This window comes from Lithobates pipiens, unplaced genomic scaffold (genome assembly GCF_037356315.1).
Source record: "Lithobates pipiens isolate NorthernLeopardFrog02 unplaced genomic scaffold, aLitPip1_a1.2 Scaffold_10, whole genome shotgun sequence".
NCBI lineage: Eukaryota > Metazoa > Chordata > Amphibia > Anura > Ranidae > Lithobates > Lithobates pipiens.
The window spans coordinates 20,877,151-20,900,299 of NW_027507686.1; the positions used below are offsets into that span (position 1 = coordinate 20,877,151).

At 44.9% G+C, this 23,149-nt stretch overlaps 1 protein-coding gene across 1 annotated transcript in view; it reads right to left on the bottom strand.

The window, feature by feature from the left end:
- VPS35 (VPS35 retromer complex component) overlaps positions 1-23,149 on the bottom strand; it is a gene marked incomplete in the record, with an annotated part of 134,781 nt that overhangs the window by 59,984 nt on the left and 51,648 nt on the right. Inside the window, 7 exon segments of the mRNA XM_077452409.1 lie at positions 5,410-5,558; positions 9,151-9,247; positions 9,373-9,482; positions 13,742-13,825; positions 15,390-15,603; positions 17,745-17,927; positions 21,082-21,205. Of these exon segments, the coding sequence (XP_077308535.1) occupies positions 5,410-5,558; positions 9,151-9,247; positions 9,373-9,482; positions 13,742-13,825; positions 15,390-15,603; positions 17,745-17,927; positions 21,082-21,205 (961 nt within the window).

Here is a 23,149-nt window from a genome sequence, read left to right on the forward strand (position 1 = left end):
CTGAAATGCAGTGTCCTGTGCCCCCCCCCCCCCACCATAGCAGTGTCCTCTCTGCCCCCTTTACATCACCCCCCACGGAAGTGTACTCTGCCTCCCCAACCACTCATAACAGTGCTATGTCCCCTGAAATGCAGTGTCCTGTGCCACCCCCCCCCCAATACTGGTGTCCTCTCTGCCCCCTTTACATCACCCCCATGGAAGTATACTCTGCCCCCCCCCCCAACCTCTCATAACAGTGCTATGTCCCCTGAAATGCAGTGTCCTGTGCCACCCCCCCCCCAATACTGGTGTCCTCTCTGCCCCCTTTACATCACCCCCACGGAAGTGTACTCTGCCCCCCCCCCCCAACCACTCATAACAGTGCTATGTCCCCTGAAATGCAGTGCCCTGTGCCACCCCCCCCCAAAACTGGTGTCCTCTCTGCCCCCTTTACATCACCCCCACGGAAGTGTACTCTGCCCCCCCCGCCCCCACCCATAACAGTGTTATGTCCCCTGCAATGCAGTGTCCTCTGCCCCCTTTGCATCACCCCCACGGAGGTGTACTACCCCCCCCCCCAAAAAAAAAAACTGTCATCTGTCCCACAGACATTGCAAGTAGCATTCTCTTACCTTACACTACTATTCACTATGCAGCAGATCGGAGAGCGAGGGGTGTCATGGTGCCGGTTGGTGGGAGCGAGAGCTGCCAAAGTTAACTTCATATGAACAAGCTTATGATTGCTGGTTAGCTGATGAACAATCGCCTGCTGGTTAACTCAAACAGCTCCCGCCCTCCATCCAGTACTGCGATATGCCCCGCTCTCAGCTCTTCAGTGGGGGGGTTGGGTTGGGAGGACCAGCAATGCAGGACAGTTTTACTTGCAGGAGTTTTTGACCGTGTTCCATCCCACTGCACCCCATGTAACTGCAGATATCTGAACTGCATCACTGGCTAGGACACCGAATGGTCCTCTGGGTTTACATTGAATATGCAGGTATAGTATACTGTACCGCAGTGCCGGTGTGATAACAAGCCCCAAGTAAAAAAAATAAAAAACTTGCAATAAATCCCTACAGTGAACGCAGAAAGATCAAATCTAAAGGTCCACAGGCCAAAATTAGTACAACTCCCTTGTGTCTATTCTGCCAAACGCTTTCAAGTGCAAGTTAGAAAAAATAAATAAGGGTACTAGAAAAGCTTCATCGACACAACTCAATGGAATAAAGTGTCCCTGCTGCCTATCAGAATAAAATTCACTACATGTGCAAATAACTAAGAGCAGGAGGAAATCGTCTATTGTGTATAAGGGCTCTCAAAAGCCATCAAATAATTATGCTGGAACGTGCATGGCACCGCAAGGAGAAATTTGCTGTCTCTGCCAGCTACCCATATTATTATTCTTATACAGGTTTTATATAGCGCCAACAGTTTGCGCAGGGCATAACAAAACAAAAGGCAGACATTACAAGTGATTACAAGTGCTTAGTGATTGGTTCAGCATTGTCATGTGGGGTACACGAAGGGTCTCTCCTCAGCCCCGAATAGAATGGATTAGAGCTTACATAGGGTTAATATCATTCCCAGCCATTGTCAATGATTCAAGGACAAACGCATTTTTATAAAAAGAACTAAATTCTATTTTAAACCCTAGAACAGCAAGCTTAGTCAAGGGCAGGCTGTTTTCAGTTCTAGAAAAACAAAAAACACATATGGTGACCTTGCGTGATATGATAGATCGCCTGGATGATCTGCTCAGCACAACCAAGACAGCCCAGTAACCAGGGACAACAGCCCGGTAGAAAATGGTTTCCAGAGCAACTTGTTCCATTAACATCTCAAATCATTAGACCAAAATTAGTGAGAAATTTTGCACAGAATACATCTATTCCAGGGCAACAAAGCACAAAAAAAAAAAAAAAAAAAGGAAAAGGTAAATGGCCTTGAACCTGGCAAGCCTTTACCAATAGGCAGAACAATACAATACAGGTACTGTTTGCACAATATGTTTTTTTTTCCCCCACTTGTTTGTGGCATTATTGAGAATAGATGGGTACTTATCTGACTAATGCAAACAAAGATGACAGAGATAAAAGTCAGAGTGGTAAACAGAAAGAAATAATAAAGGTTCTGCTCTGAACACTAATGCAGTGGGAGATCAGAAAATGATTCTTTAAAAAGGATCAGAAAACAAATGGCTTTTTTTTAACCCTTATAAAGGCTCTATCAGTAATACAAACTATCATCTTCCTTTACTTCCTCCGCAGTGTGGAGCAAAGAAAAATATGTTCTTAAAGAGGGATTGCGCCAAAAAAAAAAAAATATTACAAGCCAGCAGCTATAAATACTACAGCTGCTGACTTTTAATAAATGGACACTCACCTGTCCCGGGTTCCAGCGATACCGGCAGCCGAGGCCGATCAACCGCTCGGGCCTCGGCGGCTGCCGCCGCCATTCTAGGTGAGGGAATCAGGAAGTGAAGCGAAATCGGCTTCACTTCCCGGTTCCCTACTGCGCATGCGCGAGCCGCGCAATAGGAAATCTCCGCACTGTCACTGGGACCCGTGTGTGTCCCAGCAGACAGCGCGGCAGGGCAGGAAATGGCGTAGACTCCCATGGGAGTCTATACCCGGAAGTGGGTGTAAATACCTAATAATATCTTTGACAGGTATCTCCACCCCCCCTCCCCCCTGAAAGGTGTCAATTGTGACACCGGAGGGGGGGAGGGATCCGATCAGCAGAGGTTCCACTTTAGGGTGGAATCCCGCTTTAAATTTATGGGTGGGGGGGGGGGGAGCAGATGACTCCCCCCCCCCCCCCCTTTACATGACAGCGCTGCTCAGGGTTCAGCACTATGACATGGGGGAGAGAAGAAAGTCTGCAACCCTGTTGGGGCGCCAGTTCATGACTGGGAGATTATGGTTTCCTCTCTTCACCCCCAGCAGCCAAACACAGCAGCGGGGCAATACGTTGGAGGACGACTGACCATCACATCTACATGAGCTGCTTTGAAATCCCATTCTAAAACCATGGCCATTATTTATGCAACCGGCCCTCATTTGTGGCCATTAACCACTTCAAACAACATTTAGGCGAATAGAACATCACCAACAATGTTCTATGGTACTATTAAAGGAGGATCATTATTTAAAAAAAATGTTGTCCTTGTTATCTTGTTTCATTTTCGTGCTCTCTTGATTTCAGACGGTTTTCTATGCTTGCTGTTTCAAGTCTCTTTTTACTTGATGCCCCCGTGCATTCTGATATTAGTGATTTAGAAATGTGGAGAATTTATACACAAGTTTTCTACTCTTTGGCTGGAGGTTGTTTATTATACAATTCTCAAATTTTAGATCATTATGCTTTCTTTTTTAAAAATATATATTGTGTATGTTCTAGCTCGGCCTTTGTGAGCCCTCTGTGGCCCCACTGATTGTTCCGGTTCTTAGCTATGGCATCCTGTTTGGCCATTTAATTTGGCAGTGTGGAGGCTTGGCTTGGGGTAGGCTAGCTAATGGGCAGATATGGCAAAAATACAAATATATGCATGTACGCATATTGTTTCATTTTAAAGCCATATTTCATTCCATATTCTGTCTATTACATATACCTCCTTTTTACTGTTATTTTATTGTTTTTCTTATAGTGATTGTTCCCTGAGGAAGCCCATTGAGGGCGGAACATGTCCGGATACGATATACTGTACCATCATTATGTCATCTACAATATGATAGAATGACAATTTTCTAACCCCCCCCCCCCCTCCTTTTATGTATGGAAAAACCTTTTAACATTGTATAAATAAAAATTGTTATATTTTAATTGACTCTCAGTTTTATTCATGATCTAAGCACCGCCAAAAATCCCTGTTCAAAACATACATACACACACATATTATATACACACACACACACACACACACACACACATATATACACACACATACATAAAAACATTTTTGTTCCTGCCTGATAGCCACTGTCACCAAGACAGATAGTGATGGGAAATGCAACATTGTGTGTACAGTTGTTGCTGAAACAAAGCAAGGAGAAATCTAGTAGGGACACATGGCAATTGTCCTAGAGTGGGGTTTTCCCCTCGCTTTGGATATTTCCTTTCACTTCCTGTTGGGTCAGGACAGGAGGTGATTATACACAGTGGGAGCTGATCAGTGGGGTACCAGGGGTGTGATGTCGACCAGTACCCCCCCATCATTCAGTATAGAGGCAGAATGGCAGTCTGCCTATGTAAACAAGGCAGATTGCGGTCCTGTCAGTAAGGAAAGCATGGGTTCTGTGTTCCTGCAAAGCAGGGACAAGGATCCATGTCTTCCCCTAGTAAAAGCACCTCCCACACAGTACAAAAACGCAGGCTAGGCACACAGTTAACCCCTTCCCAACCAGTGTCATTAGTACAGCGACTGCATATTTTTAGCACTGATCGATTAGTGGCACTGGATCTCAAAAAAGTGTTAGTGTCCGATTGTCCGCCGCAATATAGTTGCTGATCACCACCATTACTAGTACAAAAAAAAAAAATCATGATTATTGGGATTTTTTGCCAAAAATATATAGCAGAATACATGTAGGCCCTAATTGATGAACTTAGATTTAAAAAAATAAAAACATTTTGGATAGGTTTTATAGCAGAAAGTAAAAAAAAAAAATTTTTGGGTTATATCGCAAAAATAAAAAATAACCTAGAGGTGATCAAATACCAGCAAAAAGAGAGAGAGAAACGACACATAGAATTTATTTGGGTACAGTGTTGCAAGACCGCTCAGCAAGCTAGAGAAACGCTTGCCATATCGCAAAAAATGGCAACATCACCATGAACCCTGCACACAGGCCACCCCTGAACCCTGCACTCTGTACAAAAAGCATGCCTGAACCCTGTACACAGGCCACCCTCACACAGGGCACCCTCACACAGGGCACCCCTGAACACTGCACTCTGCACGCAGGGCACCCTCGATCCATGCACAGAACGCATGCCTGAACCCTGTACACAGGGCCACCCCTGAACCCCACACTCTGTACAGAACGCATCCCTGAACACTGCACTCTGTACGATGCATAGTCCTGAACTTGCTATCCGGGGAGTGTCACATACAGGGTGCAACCAGCCTTTTGAGGGCGACCAAACTGCTGATGAAATAGAGAGTGTGACACTCCTGGTGTAGATGATGCTGGATGTCCTTCAACCAGGAAATGAGGCGGAGTCTATCTGATTTGATAATGCTTCTAAGGCTCAGTGTAAAAAGTTCACAGTGTGCAGTGAAATTCAAGTAAGCAATTTCAGTACCAGAGAGAAACCTTTACAATTGTGCAATACAAAAATGTAAATATGGAGCTCTACATTACATCCACACAGTTCTGACAATTTTATACCTTTTGAAATTAAACGGCTACACTATTTAGATCTACTTACTGTTCAAGGTTCAGCTTGTTAAATATTTCAACAGTAGTCTCCAACACTTTATCCACATAATCTACCCGGTCAGGATAACACTTCATAGCCAGATTAATGAGAGATACTTGCAAGGACACAACATCTTCGGACGGCATGTCCTGCCGAGACTGCGGGGGGGAAAGAAGACGATGGCGGTATGAAAATGTATATAATTTTATATGAAAACCTCTTTCTGCACCCGAGTTCCCCATGTTCTCTTATTTCCTGGGGCCTTGAGGCTCATGACACTAGTACTAGGGAGCAGTTCTGTAGTGCTACACTTCTTGTATCCAAGTAACAATGCTGCTCTCCCATAGACAGGGCAAGATTAACGTAGGGGGCTATTGGAGCTGCAGATCCAGGCCCCTACCTTAATATAGGCCCAGCAGGGACAAACTTACCATTTGGATACTGCACTGCATGAGGCGCTCCTTGTACCACCTGCAGCAAGGGGAATCTGAAAGTCAGTGCGGCGGGCAATCACGAGCACCATCACCACGACACCATCACCACTCCCTCTATGACTCTCCATGAAGCAGCTGAAAGCCACTCCACCTCCTCTAGAGGGAGATCGGTGCTTGTAATTGCGCCCCCCCCCCCCCCCATACTGATCACCCAAGACTGTCCATTAGATTCCCCCTGCTCTGGCCCCCCCCTGTGTATGCAGTACTGACACCTTCCACTGCTCCATTCTCCCAAAAAAGTATTGTGGAAAAAATGTTAAAAATATAAAAAAAAACTCCAACAAATAATAATAAATGAAGAAAATAATTTGAAAATGTAATAAATAATTTAAAAAAATTAAGGGCTCATTCACATGGGTTCTCTTGCACATACAATGTGAATTTTTCATTTATTTCCATAAAAAGGCCCAACAAAATCCTCAGCACCAGGCCCATGATACTCTGAATCTGGCCCTGCCCATAGATACAGTATAGTGAGTGAGCGTGTCATCCTAGGAAGTGTGTTACTGGCAGGATTACCAGGAGAAAAGAAAGGTCAAAAAAAAAAAAAGCCTCAAAAACGAATGCAGCCAACACATTAAGAAACTGGTAAGGTATGTTATATTCCTAAACAAAACAAAAATGTACAAGTGTTGAAAAAGTAATATATGCACAATGAACAAATAATCACATCAGTGCCATCACACCACAACAATATCGGAAAATCATAAAAGTATTCTCCATAATAATACAATACTGTCTTTTTATAATGTGACCCATACAAGTATGCAATGTGTTCTTCAGTGCTCAACCTTAATATGCGGTTTCACGTGAATTCCAAATGGAAAATATTTACACACCAAACACTCCGTGTTCTTTTTCCAAATTATAAATAATATTGACTCTCACTTTAAATGGTGGCACCTTACCGCTTCAAGTGGATATATGAAGTGGTGCTATTACATATATACCCTTTACCACCCTGTTTTTTGTTATTTAATTCCATCCTTATTGTCAGGAAGTACAGGCGTCAATCCTGCAAGTGTAAAAGTGTGAACCGCTGTCAAATCGCCAGGGTTGAGCTTTTACAACGGGATTTTATGTGGAGAACAGATGAGTTCTGTTTAGGGATGGTTATTCCAGTTTGACAAATACAGCCTCTTTCACCACCCTTGCAAACCAGCCCATCCTGTCCATAATGTGCACCTACAGGCCTCTTTCACATGGGGCTGATTCCACCCTGGTCAGCAGGGGATCGGCCAGCGGATAGACCGACTACTGCTGATCGGAGCAGAGCAGGAGTATGACAAATCCATGTCGGCTCAGTTTCTGCAGAGCAGACACGGTGTCGGGCTGGGCTCAGCCCTTCCTTCTCAGAACTGGCCGCTTTGCTGTCAGCTCCTATCTCTCCACAGCTACTCACCTGTTGCTTATATCCTGCTCATCAGTCTTGCCTACATAAGGCCTCTTTCACATGGCCATGTCAGTTTTTCAGGCGGACCTGAACGGATGCTCCATAGAGGTCTATGGAGCGTCGGATGTCAGCGGTGACATGTCTGCTGACATTCGACCCGCTCCGACCCGAAAAAGTGTCCGTCATCATCCGATCTCCCATAGGGGAGAGCGGCGCTCTGACAGGTCCGTCCATGCTCAGTGTGCAGAGATGGACCCGTCATCTTCCTGCTCAGTGGGGATCGACGGAGTGATCCCCGCTGAGCAAGCGGATATCCACGGGGCGGATCATCACTGATCTGCCCTGTGTGAAAAGACCCTAAGCCACCCAGCCCAGAGGATCTCTGCCTTCACCTCGGTCAACATCACAGACTATAACCTGCATTCCTGTTGAATACTTGCTTGGCTAACATCCCTTCTGGCTCCAGATCCTGCTTGCTACTCTACTACGCTCATCTCCCTAATGTTTGGCTTGTCTGACTATCCGTTCCGGTTAACGAACTCTGGCTATGTTTTGACTACGTCTACTCTGTATACCTTTTTTTAAATTATTATTAAACAAGTGTGATTTAACTGTACTTCTGTCTCAGGCTGCATTCACACCTGAGCGTAGCGTTTTCAAGCGTTTTTTGCGGCGTTTTTTACCACGATTTGCCGCGAATTTGTGCAGGGCAAAAGGTCACCAATGTTAAAAGAAGAAAAACGCCCAAATCAGCCCGATTCGCGACAAAAAAGGGTCCGGAACTTGTTTGAGCTTCAGGCGTAGGGCTTCAGGCGACTTGGAGCGGAGATGTGAACCATCTCCATTGAGAATAATGGAATTTTTCCCCTCCAGCGTTTTGTAGCTTCAGGCGTCAAGCTACAAAACGCTCAGGTGTGAATGGGGTCTTAGTCTGATTCATGGTTTCTGACACACGAGCCTGCTCTGCTCTATGGGCAGCTGGAAGTAAACAGACTCCTGGCCTCTGATCTGCTCTGCCTTAAAGGAGTTGTAAAAGGCAGAAGGTTTTCTTTTTTTTATCTTAACGCATTCTATGCATTAAGATAAAAAAACCTCCTATGTGCAGCAGCCTCACTGGCACCCCCGCCCCCCCCCCCCCCAATTACTTACCTGAGCCCCACCTCTCTCCAGCAATGCACACAAGTGTTTTAGCTGTCCGGGACTCTCCTCCTGATTGGCTAAGACAGAGCAGTGGCGCCATTAGCTCCTGTGGCTGTCAAAGTCAGTTAGCCATTTAGAAGAGAGAGGGGGCAGGGCCGGGTCTCTGTGTCTGAATGGACACATGGAGATGTGACTCAGCTTGGGTGCCCCCATAGCAAGCTCAACGGGAGGGAGGGGCCAGAGGAGGATCCGGGCTGCCCTGTGCAAAACCAACTGCATAGAGCAGGCAAGTATAACATGTTTGTTTTTTGTTTTGTTTTGTTTTTTAATAAAAAAGAATTTACAATTACTTTAACCAAGTGTCAAACAAAAGGCCTGCAGGCTGAATCCGGCCCTCTAGGCAATTTCATGTGGCCCTCGCCCCCTCTCCTACACCTGCAGCACTCCTCCACAGATCCTACACGCTTCTATGTGCAGCCACTGAGAAGCTCGTCTCTGCCTCTATCTCAGTAGTCGGCAGCAAAGAGGACAGAAATCCTCCTACAGAGTCTGCGATTCTCTCTGCAGCACCATCTCGTCTCATTCTCTCCCCCCCCCCCCCCCCCCCCAACAAAAACATCTTAAACTTTATAGAATATCACCAACTACTGCTGGCTATACTGAGATCTGGATAAATGAGAACCTTCACCAACATAGCTACAAAGAATACACTCTATTTCTTACCTGAATCACTGTGGCTACTTGCTGAGAAAAAATGTCAAACAGTTTTATATCTGCTGGGATGCCGGGTCCATCTTCCCTGTGCGCAAAGAGCGCTAGTCTGTGGAGGAGGGAACAGAGAACAGATCTCAACAGATGGCTTACAGGAATGCAAGCAAAAGGAAAGTCATGGCCACATACAGCCAAATTCTATAACAGGACCGTAACCTGAGAATCTGGAATTACCTGTCAATTAAAGCGATGATGATGTTTTTTACATTCACATTTTGGTGAAGTTCGGCACAAGAGCGGAGAAAAGGATTCAGTGTTTGGAGGTGAAATTCATCGGGAAAGACCTAAAAAAAACAATAAAACTTAAAAAAACACTCAAAAAGAATGGGAGAAAGTGTTGGAAATACTGACAGTTTTTTTTTTTTTTTTTTTTTTATTTATTTAGGGCCTGGATACCTGTTGGGGATATTTACCTTTACTTTTCTAAATACTGCACAGAAAGGAGATAATCACCCTTTAAAGTGGATGTAAACCCATTCTCTAGGCTTGTACTTACAGGTAAGCCTATAATAAGGCTTACCAGTAGGTACTATGAATATCCACCTTCACGGTTTAGGAGATATTTACACTTCATGCAGCCGGTGATGTCACTAGAATGCACTCTGAAGGGACGGTATTACCTGTGCCCGCCCTCCCTCCAGAGCTCCATGCGGGAGTCCGTGACTCCCGTGCGCGTGAGTGCCGTCAACACGGATTGGCCAAAACAGACGGCCGGAGGACGCAAACCCAGAACAAAGACCAGGGGAAGATGGAAGGGTCTGTCAGAGCTCACAGGGCTTCGTTCTAAGGTAAGTGCTTCATAATGTGGTAGCATGTGATGCATACTAGCACATTATGCCTTTACTTTGCAGGGTTTTAAGAAAAAAATTTATAAATTGGCACAGTTTACTTCTGCTTTAAGGCTTGGTACACAAACTAGATGAGATTCGACCACTGTGTACTCCAGCCTGTCCAACAAAATCCAGCCATCGAATGGACATGCTGGAAAACCCTCAACCGATCGGCATTCGTCAGCAATGGCTGCAAGCGCTGACCGTTTTGGCAGGGGGCTAGTCCTCCTGTCAGAACACAATAGCTTAGTGGGGAGATCGCTGTACTAACATCGCATAGTAAATACAGCAAGCTCCTCAGTATTTTTCTTAATTCAGCCTGTTGGGTTAAATGAATAAAAAAAAAAAAAAAAAAAGAATGAATGTATGTATGTACATATACACTAAAAATTTTATATATATATATATATATATATATATATATATATATATATATATATATATATATATATATATATATATATATATATATATATATATATATCTATATCTATATCTATATCTATATCTATATCTATATCTATCTATATATATATCTATATCTATATATATATCTATATATATATCTATATACAGTGGTGTGAAAAAGTGTTTGCCCCCTTCCTCATTTCCTGTTCCTTTGCATGTTTGTCACACTTAAGTGTTTAGGAACATCAAACCAATTTAAACAATAGTCAAGGACAACACAAGTAAACACAAAATGCAATTTGTAAATGAAGGTGTTTATTATTAAAGGTGAAAAAAAATCCAAACCATCATGGCCCTGTGTGAAAAAGTGATTGCCCCCCTTGTTAAAACATACTATAACTGTGGTTGTCCACACCTGAGTTCAATTTCTCTAGCCACACCCAGGCCTGATTATTGCCACACCTGTTCACAATCAAGGCATCACTTAAATAGGAGCTGCTTGACACAGTAAGGTCCACCAGAAGATCCTTAAAAGCTACACATCATGCCGAGACCCAAAGAAATTCAGGAACAATTGAGAAAGAAAGTAATTGAGATCTATCAGTCTGGAAAGGGTTATAAAGCCATTTCCAAAGCTTTGGGAATCCAGCGAACCACAGTGAGAGCCATTATCCACAAATGGCGAAGACATGGAACAGTGGTGAACCTTCCCAGGAGTGGCCGGCCGCCCAAAATTACCCCAAGAGTGCAGCGACGACTCATCCAAGAGGTCACAAAAGACCCCACAACAACGTCCAAGGAACTGCAGGCCTCACTTGCCTCAGTTAAGGTCAGCGTTCATGCCTCCACCATCAGGAAAAGACTGGGCAAAAATGGCCTGCATGGCAGAGTTCCAAGGAGAAAACCACTGCTGAGCAAAAAGAACATCAAAGCTCGTCTCAATTTCTCCACAACACATCTTGATGATCCCCAAGACTTTTGGGACAACATGTGGACCGATGAGACAAAAGTGGAACTCTTTGGAAGGTGTGTGTCCAAGTATATCTGGCGTAGAAGGAACACTGCATTTCATAAAAAGAACATTATACCAACAGTAAAATATGGTGGTGGTAGTGTGATGGTCTGGGGCTGTTTTGCTGCTTCAGGACCTGGAAGACTTGCCGTCATAAAAGGAACTATGAATTCTGCTGTCTACCAAGAGATCGTGAAGGAGAATGTCCGACCATCTGTTCGTGTACTCTAGCTGAAACGAACTTGGGTTCTGCAGCAGGACAATGATCCTAAACACACCAGCAAGTCCACCACCGAATGGCTGAAGAAAAACAAAATGAAGACTTTGGAGTGGCCTAGCCAAAGTCCTGACCTGAATCCTATTGAGATGTTGTGGTATGACCTTAAAAAGGCCGTTCATGCTCGAAAACCCTCTAATGTAACTGAATTAGGACAATTCTGCAAAGATGAGTGGGCCAAAATTCCTCCAGGACGCTGTAAAAGCCTCATTGCACGTTATTGCAAACGCTTGGTTGCAGTTGTTGCTGCTAAGGATGGCCAACCAGTTATTAGGTTTAGGGGGCAATCACTTTTTCACACAGGGCCATGATGGTTTGGATTTTTTTTCACCTTTAATAATAAACACCTTCATTTACAAATTGCATTTTGTGTTTACTTGTGTTGTCCTTGACTATTGTTTAAATTGGTTTGATGTTCCGAAACACTTAAGTGTGACAAACATGCAAAGGAACAGGAAATGAGGAAGGGGGCAAACACTTTTTCACACCACTGTATATATATATATATATATATATATATATATATATATATATATATATATATATATATAGATATATATATATATCTCTCTCTATCTCCCATCCTCTGGAACTCCCTGCCCCAGTCGGTCCGTTTAGCCCCTACCCTGTCCATCTTTAAGAATTCCCTAAAAAACTCATTTATTCAGGGAAGCCTATCCGACACCCACCTAACTGTCCCCGAGCCGCCCCCATCAAATCATTCTCTGCAGCTATTACCTTTTGTACCACCACCCCCTCCCTTTAGAATGTAAGCTCTACGAGCCGGGCCCTCCAGTACCTTTTGTATTAAACTGTAATTGTGTTGTCCCCCCTATACATTGTAAAGGGCTGCGTAAACTTTTGGCGCTATATAAATCGAATAAATAATATTATATATATAGCTTTTTTTTCCAGCTGGAACTTGGTGGAACTCAGTTCCACCACCTCTGGCTTGGGCTCTCTGCTCCCTGTTCAACACTATCTCTTGTAAACACAGAAGTCTGGCTAAGAATACATATCGGCTCGGCCTAAACGGAGGAAAAAAACATTTATATCTATATATATCTATATATATCTATATATATCTATATATATCTATATATATCTATATATATCTATATATATCTATATATTTTTTTTTTTTTTTTGGGGGGGGGGGGATATTTATTTTAGCAAAAAGTAAAAAATGATGCTTATTTTTTCAAAATGGTCGCTCTTTTTTTGTTTATAGAGCAAAAAATAAAAACCGCAGAGGTGATCAAATACCACCAAAAGAAAGCTCTATCTGTGGGGAAAAAAAAAAAAGAAGGACGTCAATTTTGTTTTGGTGTAACGTTGCACGACCGCACAATTGTCAGTTAAAGCGTTGTAGTGCCGAATCGCAAAAAGTACTCTGGTCAGGAAGGGGATAAATCCTTCTGGGGCTGAAGTGGTTAAAGAAGCTTATCCTGCTTCCAACTAATACATTGTTTTACTTCTTCCATCAGTTCATCCCCCACAGCTATTACCTTTTGTATCAATTGGCCCTCCCTTCTAGATTGTAAGCTCTAATGAGCAGGGCCCTCTGATTCCTCTTGTACCAAATTGTAATGCAACTGTACTGTCTGCCTTCATTTTGGCAAGCGCTGCGCAAACTGTTGGCGCTATATAAATCCCTTATAATAATAATTATAATAAAATGTATTTCTTTTCGTACATTCAGAGAGACAGAAAACACGGAGGTGGGCGCTTCACAGTGACTGATCACTGTGATAGTCAATTAGAGGCTATCACAGCAATCAGGTGACCCGGAATCAGATGTTCTGGGTCCCCGATTGTTAGAACGGGGCCTGGGGCTCTCGGTAAGACTTTGCAGTGAAAATCCCAGCACAAAGAAAGGTACGCAAATATGCGGCCCCAAGGAAAAAAGCCTAGTCCAGTCTGGCCACATATTTGCGCATGGTCATTGTGAAGGGGCTAACTTCAAAAGCATTGTGCAGAACTGAAGGGAATGTGTCAGAAAATACACTTGTTTACCTGTATGATACACTCCATGAGGTATTCCTGGGCAAGTGCATCTCTGCAGTTCACCACTTGTTCCAGTATCCCAGGCAGAACAATCTGGAAGAGACAAAAAATTCATTGTCACCCTAAAACAGGAAGTGTGTTAACAGTAGAATCTCCAGGTTAAAAAGGGAAAAAAAATGCCTTAAAGCGGAGGTCCACCCTAAAGTGGACCTTCCGCTCATCGGCACCTTTCAGGGGGGAGGGGGGTGCAGGTATTGGCACCTTTCAGGAGGGAGGGGGGGTGCAGGTACCTGTACAGTACAGGTATCTGCACCCACTTCCGGGATAGCTCTCTGCGGAAAGGGGCGTAGATTACGCCCCTTTCCGAAAGTCCCCCGCTGCCTGCTGGGAAACACACGGATCCCAGAGGCAGTGGGTCCATCCTTATTGCGCAGCGCGACTCACGCATGCGCAGTAGGGAACTGGGAAATGAAGCCAAAAGGCTCCACTTCCTGATTCCCATACCCAAGATGGCGGCGGCAGCACCCGAGAGACGATCGAGAGATCGGCTTCGGGTGCCGACATCGCAGGCGCGCTGGACAGGTAAGTGTCACTATTTTAAAAGTCAGCAGCTGCAGTATTTGTAGCTGCTGGCTTTAAAAAATAAAAAATAAAAAAAAACGGCGGAACTCCCGCTTTAAAAGGTGTTGGTTACCCCAACATTTCATATTCCTGATACGTGGCTGCTGTACCATGTACTTGTATGAGAAAGTATCCTGTCTTCTTTGTATTGCTTCCTTTGTGTGAAATCCCTGGTGTTCCTGCCAGTCCATCTGCTTTCCTATTAAAAAACTTACCCCCCGCACAGCTTTTCACTGGGAAGCTCAGTGTACTGCTGTGTCCTCCTCTCCCCCAGCTCTTATGCACCTCCAGGTGCAGTTCTGCATGCATGTTTTTTTTTTGAATTTCCATGCATTGTTGATGGGTTGGTTAATACATTTTTCCTCTCCCCCCCAAATTTTTTTGAGGTTGTTCTGCTGTAATGCATTTTTGATGCATTTTACCGTGTTCCAGTACAGTTCTGTGCAGAAAATATGCAGCTTGTTCTACTTTTTTTTTTCCTGCACTAAGACAGTCTGCTCTGGTATGAACTAGACCATTGGAAACCATTAAAAGTTAACGTCCATGTGTTTTTTTTATGCAGAAAAAAAAAAAACACACTGGACTGCATCTGGTGTGAACCGGCCCTAAAGCGGACCTTCTACCATAAACGTAGGTCCGCTTTTTACATTTGCCCCCTACCCTCTTGCATAATCTCTGTAAAGAAAAAATTAAGATGGTATGCTCGCCTTTCCTGGGTGCTGCAGGCTTCTGCCTGCAGCACCCAGACGAGATTGAAGTTATTCTCCTTCCAGCAAGACTTGGGGAATGTGGAGTACGCCAAATCTCACCGAGGGGCACTTACAGCGCTGTGCTGCAGCATCTTCTCACGGGATTTAGAGTACACCACATTCTCTGGGGCCTTGTGGGAGGATGAAGATATCACCCCCTGCGCCACTGAAGTAAAACAAAAAGGCAAGTCTAATGTCTTCCCCCCCCATACAGATATTTTTTTATTAACTTTATTTAGAGGCAAAAAAAAAAAGAAAAAAAAGTAAGCAATATCAAATAGACTTACTTGCTTGTATCTTTCATTGTTGACTCCCTCCAGCTGACTGAGCCGCACCAAGTTGGTTCCCACCAGGATCCGTAGTTCTTGCCGCTCGCGCTCACGCTTCTCTTTGTCCCGGCTGTGGCCCTGGTGCTGCATACGGACCCACAGCTTGTTCATTTCGGCAAAATTCAAAAGGACGAAATCCATTGAGTCGTTGATGTCTCCTGTGACTTCCTCGCTGTAAAAAACACAAATTTGTTACTGTCCGGCCTAATAGCACAAGAAATCGTTACTACCAACCAAATACATTCTCCTTGTGAAACATGCAAAAATATCCCTGCGCCAATAGCTTCACTAACCTGCTGCATTCTGCTATCAAGAAAGTAACTGGACACGGTGGAGAGCGTGACATCACAGCCCCGCTACTCCATTTTGCCCAATCAGGGATAGCTTTGCATTCAATGAAAAAAATTGCAAAGCATTTTCTGAATGGCACTTGTGTAAAGCAGCCAACCTCCTCTATTCAGAATGCACCATGTCAGCCACTCAACATAGGACTTACAAGAAAGTGGAGCCCACCGGAGTAGCAGCATCTTCTTCAGCAAATTTTCAGCTTAAGGAGCTTACCTCCTCATGTGGTAGTCCCCTGCCAGTCCTGACCCTGCTCTGGGTGTCCCCTTAGCAAGCAGGGTGCTAAGGAGGCACCCATGCACACATACTCCCGAGCCAGGCTATGTGTGTCCATAGACTTGCACAGTACCTGTAAGGTCCGCTCCGCTCCTAACAGGAGTTTGACTGACAGAAGCAGGAGTATTGAAGAAATGGATTCTGGACAGCCGCACTCCGATAGTCAACGTTCATATGACAACAGAAGCAGGACAAACAGCTGACGCGTTTCACAACATCATTGTTGCTTAGTCATAGCAGCAGGAGCCCAGGTGTATGTTGCCCAGAATTCTCAACTAGGCAGGTTCAGGGGCTCCATGATGCTTGTTTAATTTGGAGGAAACTTTTTTCAGTTATCTCGGTAGTTGGTAAAACTCGGTTTGGAACCTGGAGCCCGGAGATTTCGTGGTGATCTGGACTGTGATGAAAGCGCCAATCCTGGGACTAGGTTATGGGAATAGCAAGCAAACGGATTGCGTTTTTTTTTTTTTTTGTGGGAGTCAGGAACAGGGTTCTGGGCTCCACCCTCCCGAGGGGTCCATGTGGGTGCAAGAGAGCAGCAACAAGTGTGCGTGTCTGCATGGTGCCGTTATTTGCAGAGCAGTAGGGAGCTGCAAGAAAAAGTGCTAACAGAGGTACAGTGGCGGCACATCAACACGGGGGTGCTGTGTTCATGGTCAGGAGGATCGAGGCACAAAGCCTGAGCGGCAGCGCTGCCAAAGAGCCAGGAGGCTAAATCTTATGTTATTTTGTGTTGATGGTGGAAACCGCTGATTGGGCAACTGTTTGTTTTGTTGAATATTTTCTTTCAGTTTAAATAAAAGCGGGTCAACAAGTCGAAGTAAAAACATCATATCTGGTATGGACTGTACTCACTAGGGAGCCTTAAACCAACCCCGAACTTTACACGTTACATTGGTCCAAGCTGGTCCAATGTAAGGATATAAAAATATACCATACCTGGAACTCACTTTAAAGGTGAATTCACACATAGTGCGGTGACAGGGGTTTTTTGACATTGTAAAATGTCTGTCACCACAAGGACACACAGAAAAAGTTTTCTGTGTGTCCCATTCACACTGCAATGCAGCCCAAAGCTGCGCTGCAGTGTGCTGCGATAAGATGCAGACAAGCTGCATTTTATTGCAGTGCACTGTACAGAACCACATGGCACTGTACAGCAGCACAGGGCAACACATTGCTGCACAGAGTCATGAATGAAGTGTACTTTTGAACGCTTCAAATAAAGTTAAAACAGGTCATACTTACCTGCTCTGTGCAGCAGTTTTGCACAGAGCAGCCTTGATCCACCTCTTCTGGGATCCCCTGCTGGCGCTTGTGGTCTCTCGTTCCTGCCATGTGCACCCAGAGCAAGCAGCTTGGCACCCAAGCAGGCTCGCTCCTAAGTCACTGCTCTGCATGTCCATTCACACACAGAGCCGCAGCTCGGCCCTGGCCCCCCTCTCTCCTCATTGGCTGTGATCGAGAATAGCGGGAGGAGGGAAGGTCCGTGGAGAGCTGAGGTACTCGTGCACATCACTGGATAGTGATGGGGCTCAGGTACGTATTGGGGGGGGGGGGGGCTGCTGTATGAAGGTTAAAATCCTTCTCTGTGCATATAATGCACAAAACCTTGAGCCTTTAGCAGCACTTTAAATCTTTCTACTAACAATGTCAGCAAAGCACACTGAAGACACACAATTGGACTCTTACTCTGTCTCTTCTCCCTCATCCGGTAGGATGTTGCGGGTGCACTGCAGGAGATAGTTGCGAAGGAAGAGCCCCCTCAGTGGATGCTGCACTCCGCGGCACATCTCCACCATGTCTTTCAGGATGTCTTTCCGTGACTGGGAAAAGGATTTCACGTAGACAACACCGACAGTGATCAGCAGGTACCTGACAGACAAAGCACAGTCATGTCAAAAGAAATTCAAATGAAAAATTATCACACCTGAATCATTTTACAAAACTTTGACCCAATGTTGGTATAGGAAAACATTTTCATAAATACTCAAATGAAAACTATATTGAAAAAAAAATTGTGCAACCATAATGATTACATCTGGCCACGTTACAAAAAGGACTAAACAATCCAAATAAAGTATGTACAAAGCCTGACAAAGAACATTTGGATTATTAATACAAGGAGGGAGGATGTGCGTCTGGGGGGGGGGGGGAATGTGCGTCTGGGGGAGAGGGAAATGTGCATCTCTCATTGGACTCACAAAAAAGGATTTTACGACGAGTAGAAAAATTGAGATACATAGGAAGTTTTTAGACTTTGAGATGTCCAAAGGAAGTCCAACTGAAGGGATTGGCAACACAGCAATGTGTGTCGGGGGGGGGGGGAGGGGGTGTAATGTGTGTCCGGGGGGGGGGGGGGGGGGAATGTGCGTCCGGGGGGAGGGAAATGTGCGTCCAGGGGGGGGGGAGGGAAATGTGCATCTCTCATTGGACTCACAAAAAAGGATTTTACGACAAGTAGACTTTGAGATGTCCAAAGGAAGTCCAACTGAAGGGGTTGGCAACACAGCAAAAACCAATACACCCAAGCAAAAAATAAAGAGAACTAGGGACTGCCACAAGCTCAAAGAGCAGTCTGAAGGACCTTACACCCTTCGCCTCATCAATGACACCTCAACATCCACAGCCAAATTCGCATTGTCCCAAAGAGCCGAAGCCAACTGTTCCTGCGATAAGAAGGTCATTTAATTATCCCAAAATGGGGATGTAAAAAGAAATGCAGCAGGAGGCTAGAACAGGAGCCAGCACCTTTGTGAATACCCGAGGAGCAGCCAAGATGCTGAAGGGCATTTTATTACACATTATAAAATATACAAAATTTGGGGGAGATTTACTAAAAGTGGAGAGTGAAAAATCTGGTGCAGCTGTGCATGGAAGCCAATCAGCTTCTTAGTCCCTGCTCACATTGGTGCAACTTTGATGTGTCAAATCGCATGCCAAAAACGGAGCCTATTGCCGGCAACGGCCGAATCGATGCAACTCTGACTTTGCGGCGCCGCACTGATTCCCAAAACTAGTAATCGCCTCCTGAAGTCGGAACTGAAATGACGTACGATTTAAAGCGGTTGCGGGCGCAGGAGTCCTCTTTTGGGCAAAGAGCTCCGATTTTCCAGACAGCATCCACCAGACCTTCAGGAGTTCATGAGGCGCCAGGAGTCAGCGGCTGCATACAAGGTGAATATCTCCTAAACCGTACAGGTTTAGGAGATATTCATTTTACCTACAGGTAATCCTTATTATAGGCTTACCTGTAGGTAAAAACATGAAAGCGGGGTATACAACTGCTTTACGATTCTGCACGATTTCAAACCCGCGTTCAGCGTGAACCTAGGCTTATTGTCAAAAGGTGAAGTTAGAAGGCGATTGGCTATCATGCACAGCTGCACCAGCGTCTGAGTGCTCCAATTTTAGTAAAATCGTCCCCGTTGTCTAAAAGCCATTCAGACCTTTCCTTACCATTTATGAAAGCACTATGCAATTATATTGGAGCCTTCATAGATTATGAAGAGAAAGCTACTTTAGCAATTTTGCCTACCAAGTCCAGGGATGATTACTCCAGGGTAAAGTTCAATGTATACACTTCATGGATTTATCCTACAGCAGCCGATTCCAATCCGAGGCTGGAGTGTTGACAAAGATTCACCGCAATCCCAGAATACAGCGAGTGTATAAATGGAACTTTATGTTGGAGAAATAAATTGGACGTCGCTGGACTTAACAAGCAATATCGCTAAGGTAGCTTCCTGTTCTTATTATATTAGTTATAAATCCACTATTCATAAAGAAAAGGTCTGTATGGTTTTGGAGAAAATGTTTTTAGTATGTTGTATTATGTGTAATAACAAAAGAAAAAAAAAGGACGTTTTTATCTTTTAAAAATTCCGTCTGGTAGTGAACAACATGCAAATCGCTGTTTTGTTTGATTGTACGCTGTGATCTGGTGAATGTCAAAGATATAACTGTATATTCTAACGCTTCCAGCAAACAGTCAAAACTGAAATTTGCCATCTGCTCCAAGCATTTCCATGAGCCAGAGAACAACCCTTGACAGCAATTAGATTGCTTTTAAAAAGGGATTTTAACCAATCAAACACGATTTAACAAAATAAAGTCATAGCCAGAAAGCCTGACAGCAGCTGCCTGAATGTACTCTGGAAAGCGAACCCCCTGCGGATTGCTTTTCAGAGAATTGGCTAGTGTGAACCTAGAAAAAGCTCTGCACGCTGAGATAACATGCACTGCATTGATGTATTCACAAAATTCCACACCAACTACCAGCAAGAATGAGTCCTTACATTTAAAGAGCACCTGTCATTTCAGAACCATCATGGCAGCGCCCGTTAGCGGCATTCACTCACCTGCTGTCGCCACGTCCCTCACCTTGTTGTGTCACTGCCACATCACCAGCCGCCCCATTAAAGTGGTTGTAAACCCTTACAACACACTTTGACCTACAGGTAAGCCTAGATTAAGGCTTACCTGTAGGTCCAAGAAATATCTCCTAAACCTATACGGTTTAGGAGATATTTGCCCGAAGACAGGCACCGCTGTCTACGGCACATGCGCCGCAGACAGCGGCGCGCAGAGCGCGGCATTTCCAACGACGGAGCTGCCGCGCGTGTCGGGTCCCATGCGCCGGACTACAGGGGACAGCGGTGACTTCGCTGGCTCCTGTGTCAGGTAAGTGACACATAATGGACTACTATGCGATGCAAAGTAGTCCATTATGCTTTACCTTTGCAGGGAATGAAAGGAAGTAAACTCATCAGGGTTTACTTCCTCTTTAAAGCGAATGGGACTGTCGGTGAGTCAACAGCGGGTCAGAGGAGGAGCTGCTGCAGGACAGAGATGACAGTTGCTCTTTAAAAATTATAATTTGAATCAAGCCTTTTTACTAGTGATTTAAATCAGGATTTAAAATCAAATCTACCCTGCATAGTGGTCAAATAATATCCTGCCTCTCTGTAAGGCTGGAGTTCTTCTTTAAACAATAAATCAGGAGGAGACCTCCAACCGCCATACTTACAGCCTGGGGATGATGTTGCCGGCATACTGGACCAGCTCATAGAGATCGGAGACTTTCCTTCCTTTTGCAAACTCGTCCGTCAAATAAACTTCCAGATAATGCAGCTCATCAGAGATCGCCATGTCTGTTGCAGACCACGTTAAGGAGAAAAAAAAAACAAAAAAAAAACATGGTCCAACCCGACAGTTTTTGCTTTTAAAAAACGGACTTGGGTGACAGAGACCATTGACTAAATGGCACAGGCATTCACCTTGGCAAACATCTTAAACAGTTGGCAGCACTTCTGGAAAAAGCCCTTCAATAGCCAGTATTTTCTGAATAGCCCCTAAATAGTAATCTATAAATTGTAGTCAGATGGGTTCCCTGATTCTAGAACCACCCCCCCCCCCCCCTTGGTTTGCAAAGACCGAGCTGGATGAAATTGATTGCTGCCATGGCTGACCTTCTGAAAATACTAGCCGACTGGAGCTCCAACATCAGCACCTTAGAATGTACTGAAGTTGCCAAAGCAAAAATCACAGCAATTGAAGGAGAAGACAATCATAGCAGTCCTTATCTTTTGTCTCAATAAGACCCCTTTCACACCAGGGCATTTTGCAGGCGCTATAGCGTTAGAAATAGCACCTGCATTCCGCCCTAAAAAAGCTGCACCATTGTCTGTAGTGTGAAAGCCCCGAGGGCTTTCACACTACAGCGGTGCGCTGGCAAGACGTCAGGGAAAAGTCCTGCCAGCAGCTTCTTTGGAGCGGTGAAGGAGCGGTGTGTTTACTGCTCCTCCACGGCTGCTCCCCATTGAAATCAATGGGGCAGCGCTGTAATACCCCCGGCAAAACTATTGCGGCATATTGCCGGCGGTTTTAACCCTTTCTCGGCCGCTAGCGGGGGTAAAAGAGCCCCACTAGCGGCCGAAATGCACCGCAAATCCGGCGGTAAAACACAGCTAAAAATAGCGGCGTTTTACCTCCCATGCTATGGGCGGTGTGGTGTGAAAGGGGTCTAAAGGTTTCCTATAAAATGGTTGTAAACCTCAGACATGAAATATGAACAAAGCATATCCCTCTATAGCAGTGATGGCAAATCTTTGCACCCCAGATGTTTTGGAACTACATTTCCCACGATGCTCATCTACACTGCAGAGTGCATGAGCATACTAGCACATTATGAAATACTCATCTCGGAAAGAAGCCCTCCAGCGCTCTACTGTCACTGCTGAGAAGGCTTACACGTTCCCGCAGCCTTTCTTCCGGGATCGTGCGCTCCGGCTAGGTGAATGGCTGGAGCTGTGACAACTTCACTGCAGCGCATGCGCACGGGAGCCATCGGTTCCGGAACGAAGCTCTGAAGTTCCAGAAAGGTATTCCAGACCTTCAGAGCACACACGCCAGTATTGTCACTTGCTGCATGCAGGGTGGATCTCTCCACGTTTAGGCCATATTCATTTTACCTACAGGTAAGCCCTATTATAGGCCTTACAGGCTTACCTGTAAGTAAAAAATCCGCTACCGCTTTAATGCCCAAGCACAATTTTGGAACTTTGACATGCGTTAGTAAAACCGCCACAACTACTTTGTGCATCCAGGTGGATTATACCGCAGGGTTTTTTTTTTTTTTTTTTTAGGACAAATTGGGCTTTCATTTAGTAGTAAATGGTAAGAGATCTCCTAATTTTTTCTTTTATACTACTTATAAAAACATTTTTTAAAAGTGAGCAGCTACAAACACTGTAGCTGCTAACTTTTAATAAGCGCACTTACCTGTCCAGGGTGCCCTGCAATGTCGGCCGCCCCGTCCCTCGGCACCGTCATTCTATCTAAGGGAAACAGGCATTGGAGCCTTGCGGCCTCACTGCCCATTTCCTACTGCGAATGCGCAAGTCGCGCAGCGCTTTGTGAATGGGGTGCGCTGCGTTTTGGGACACACACACAGTTCCCAGAACCCACCGCGCCCCATTCCCCAGAAGACAACGCGAGGAGAAGAAGACTGAAGATCACCGCGGAGTAGGAAGAGGCGTAGTAGGACGATCTGCCTAGCAACAGGCATTTCTGGCAAGTTTAAAAAAAATTTTTTT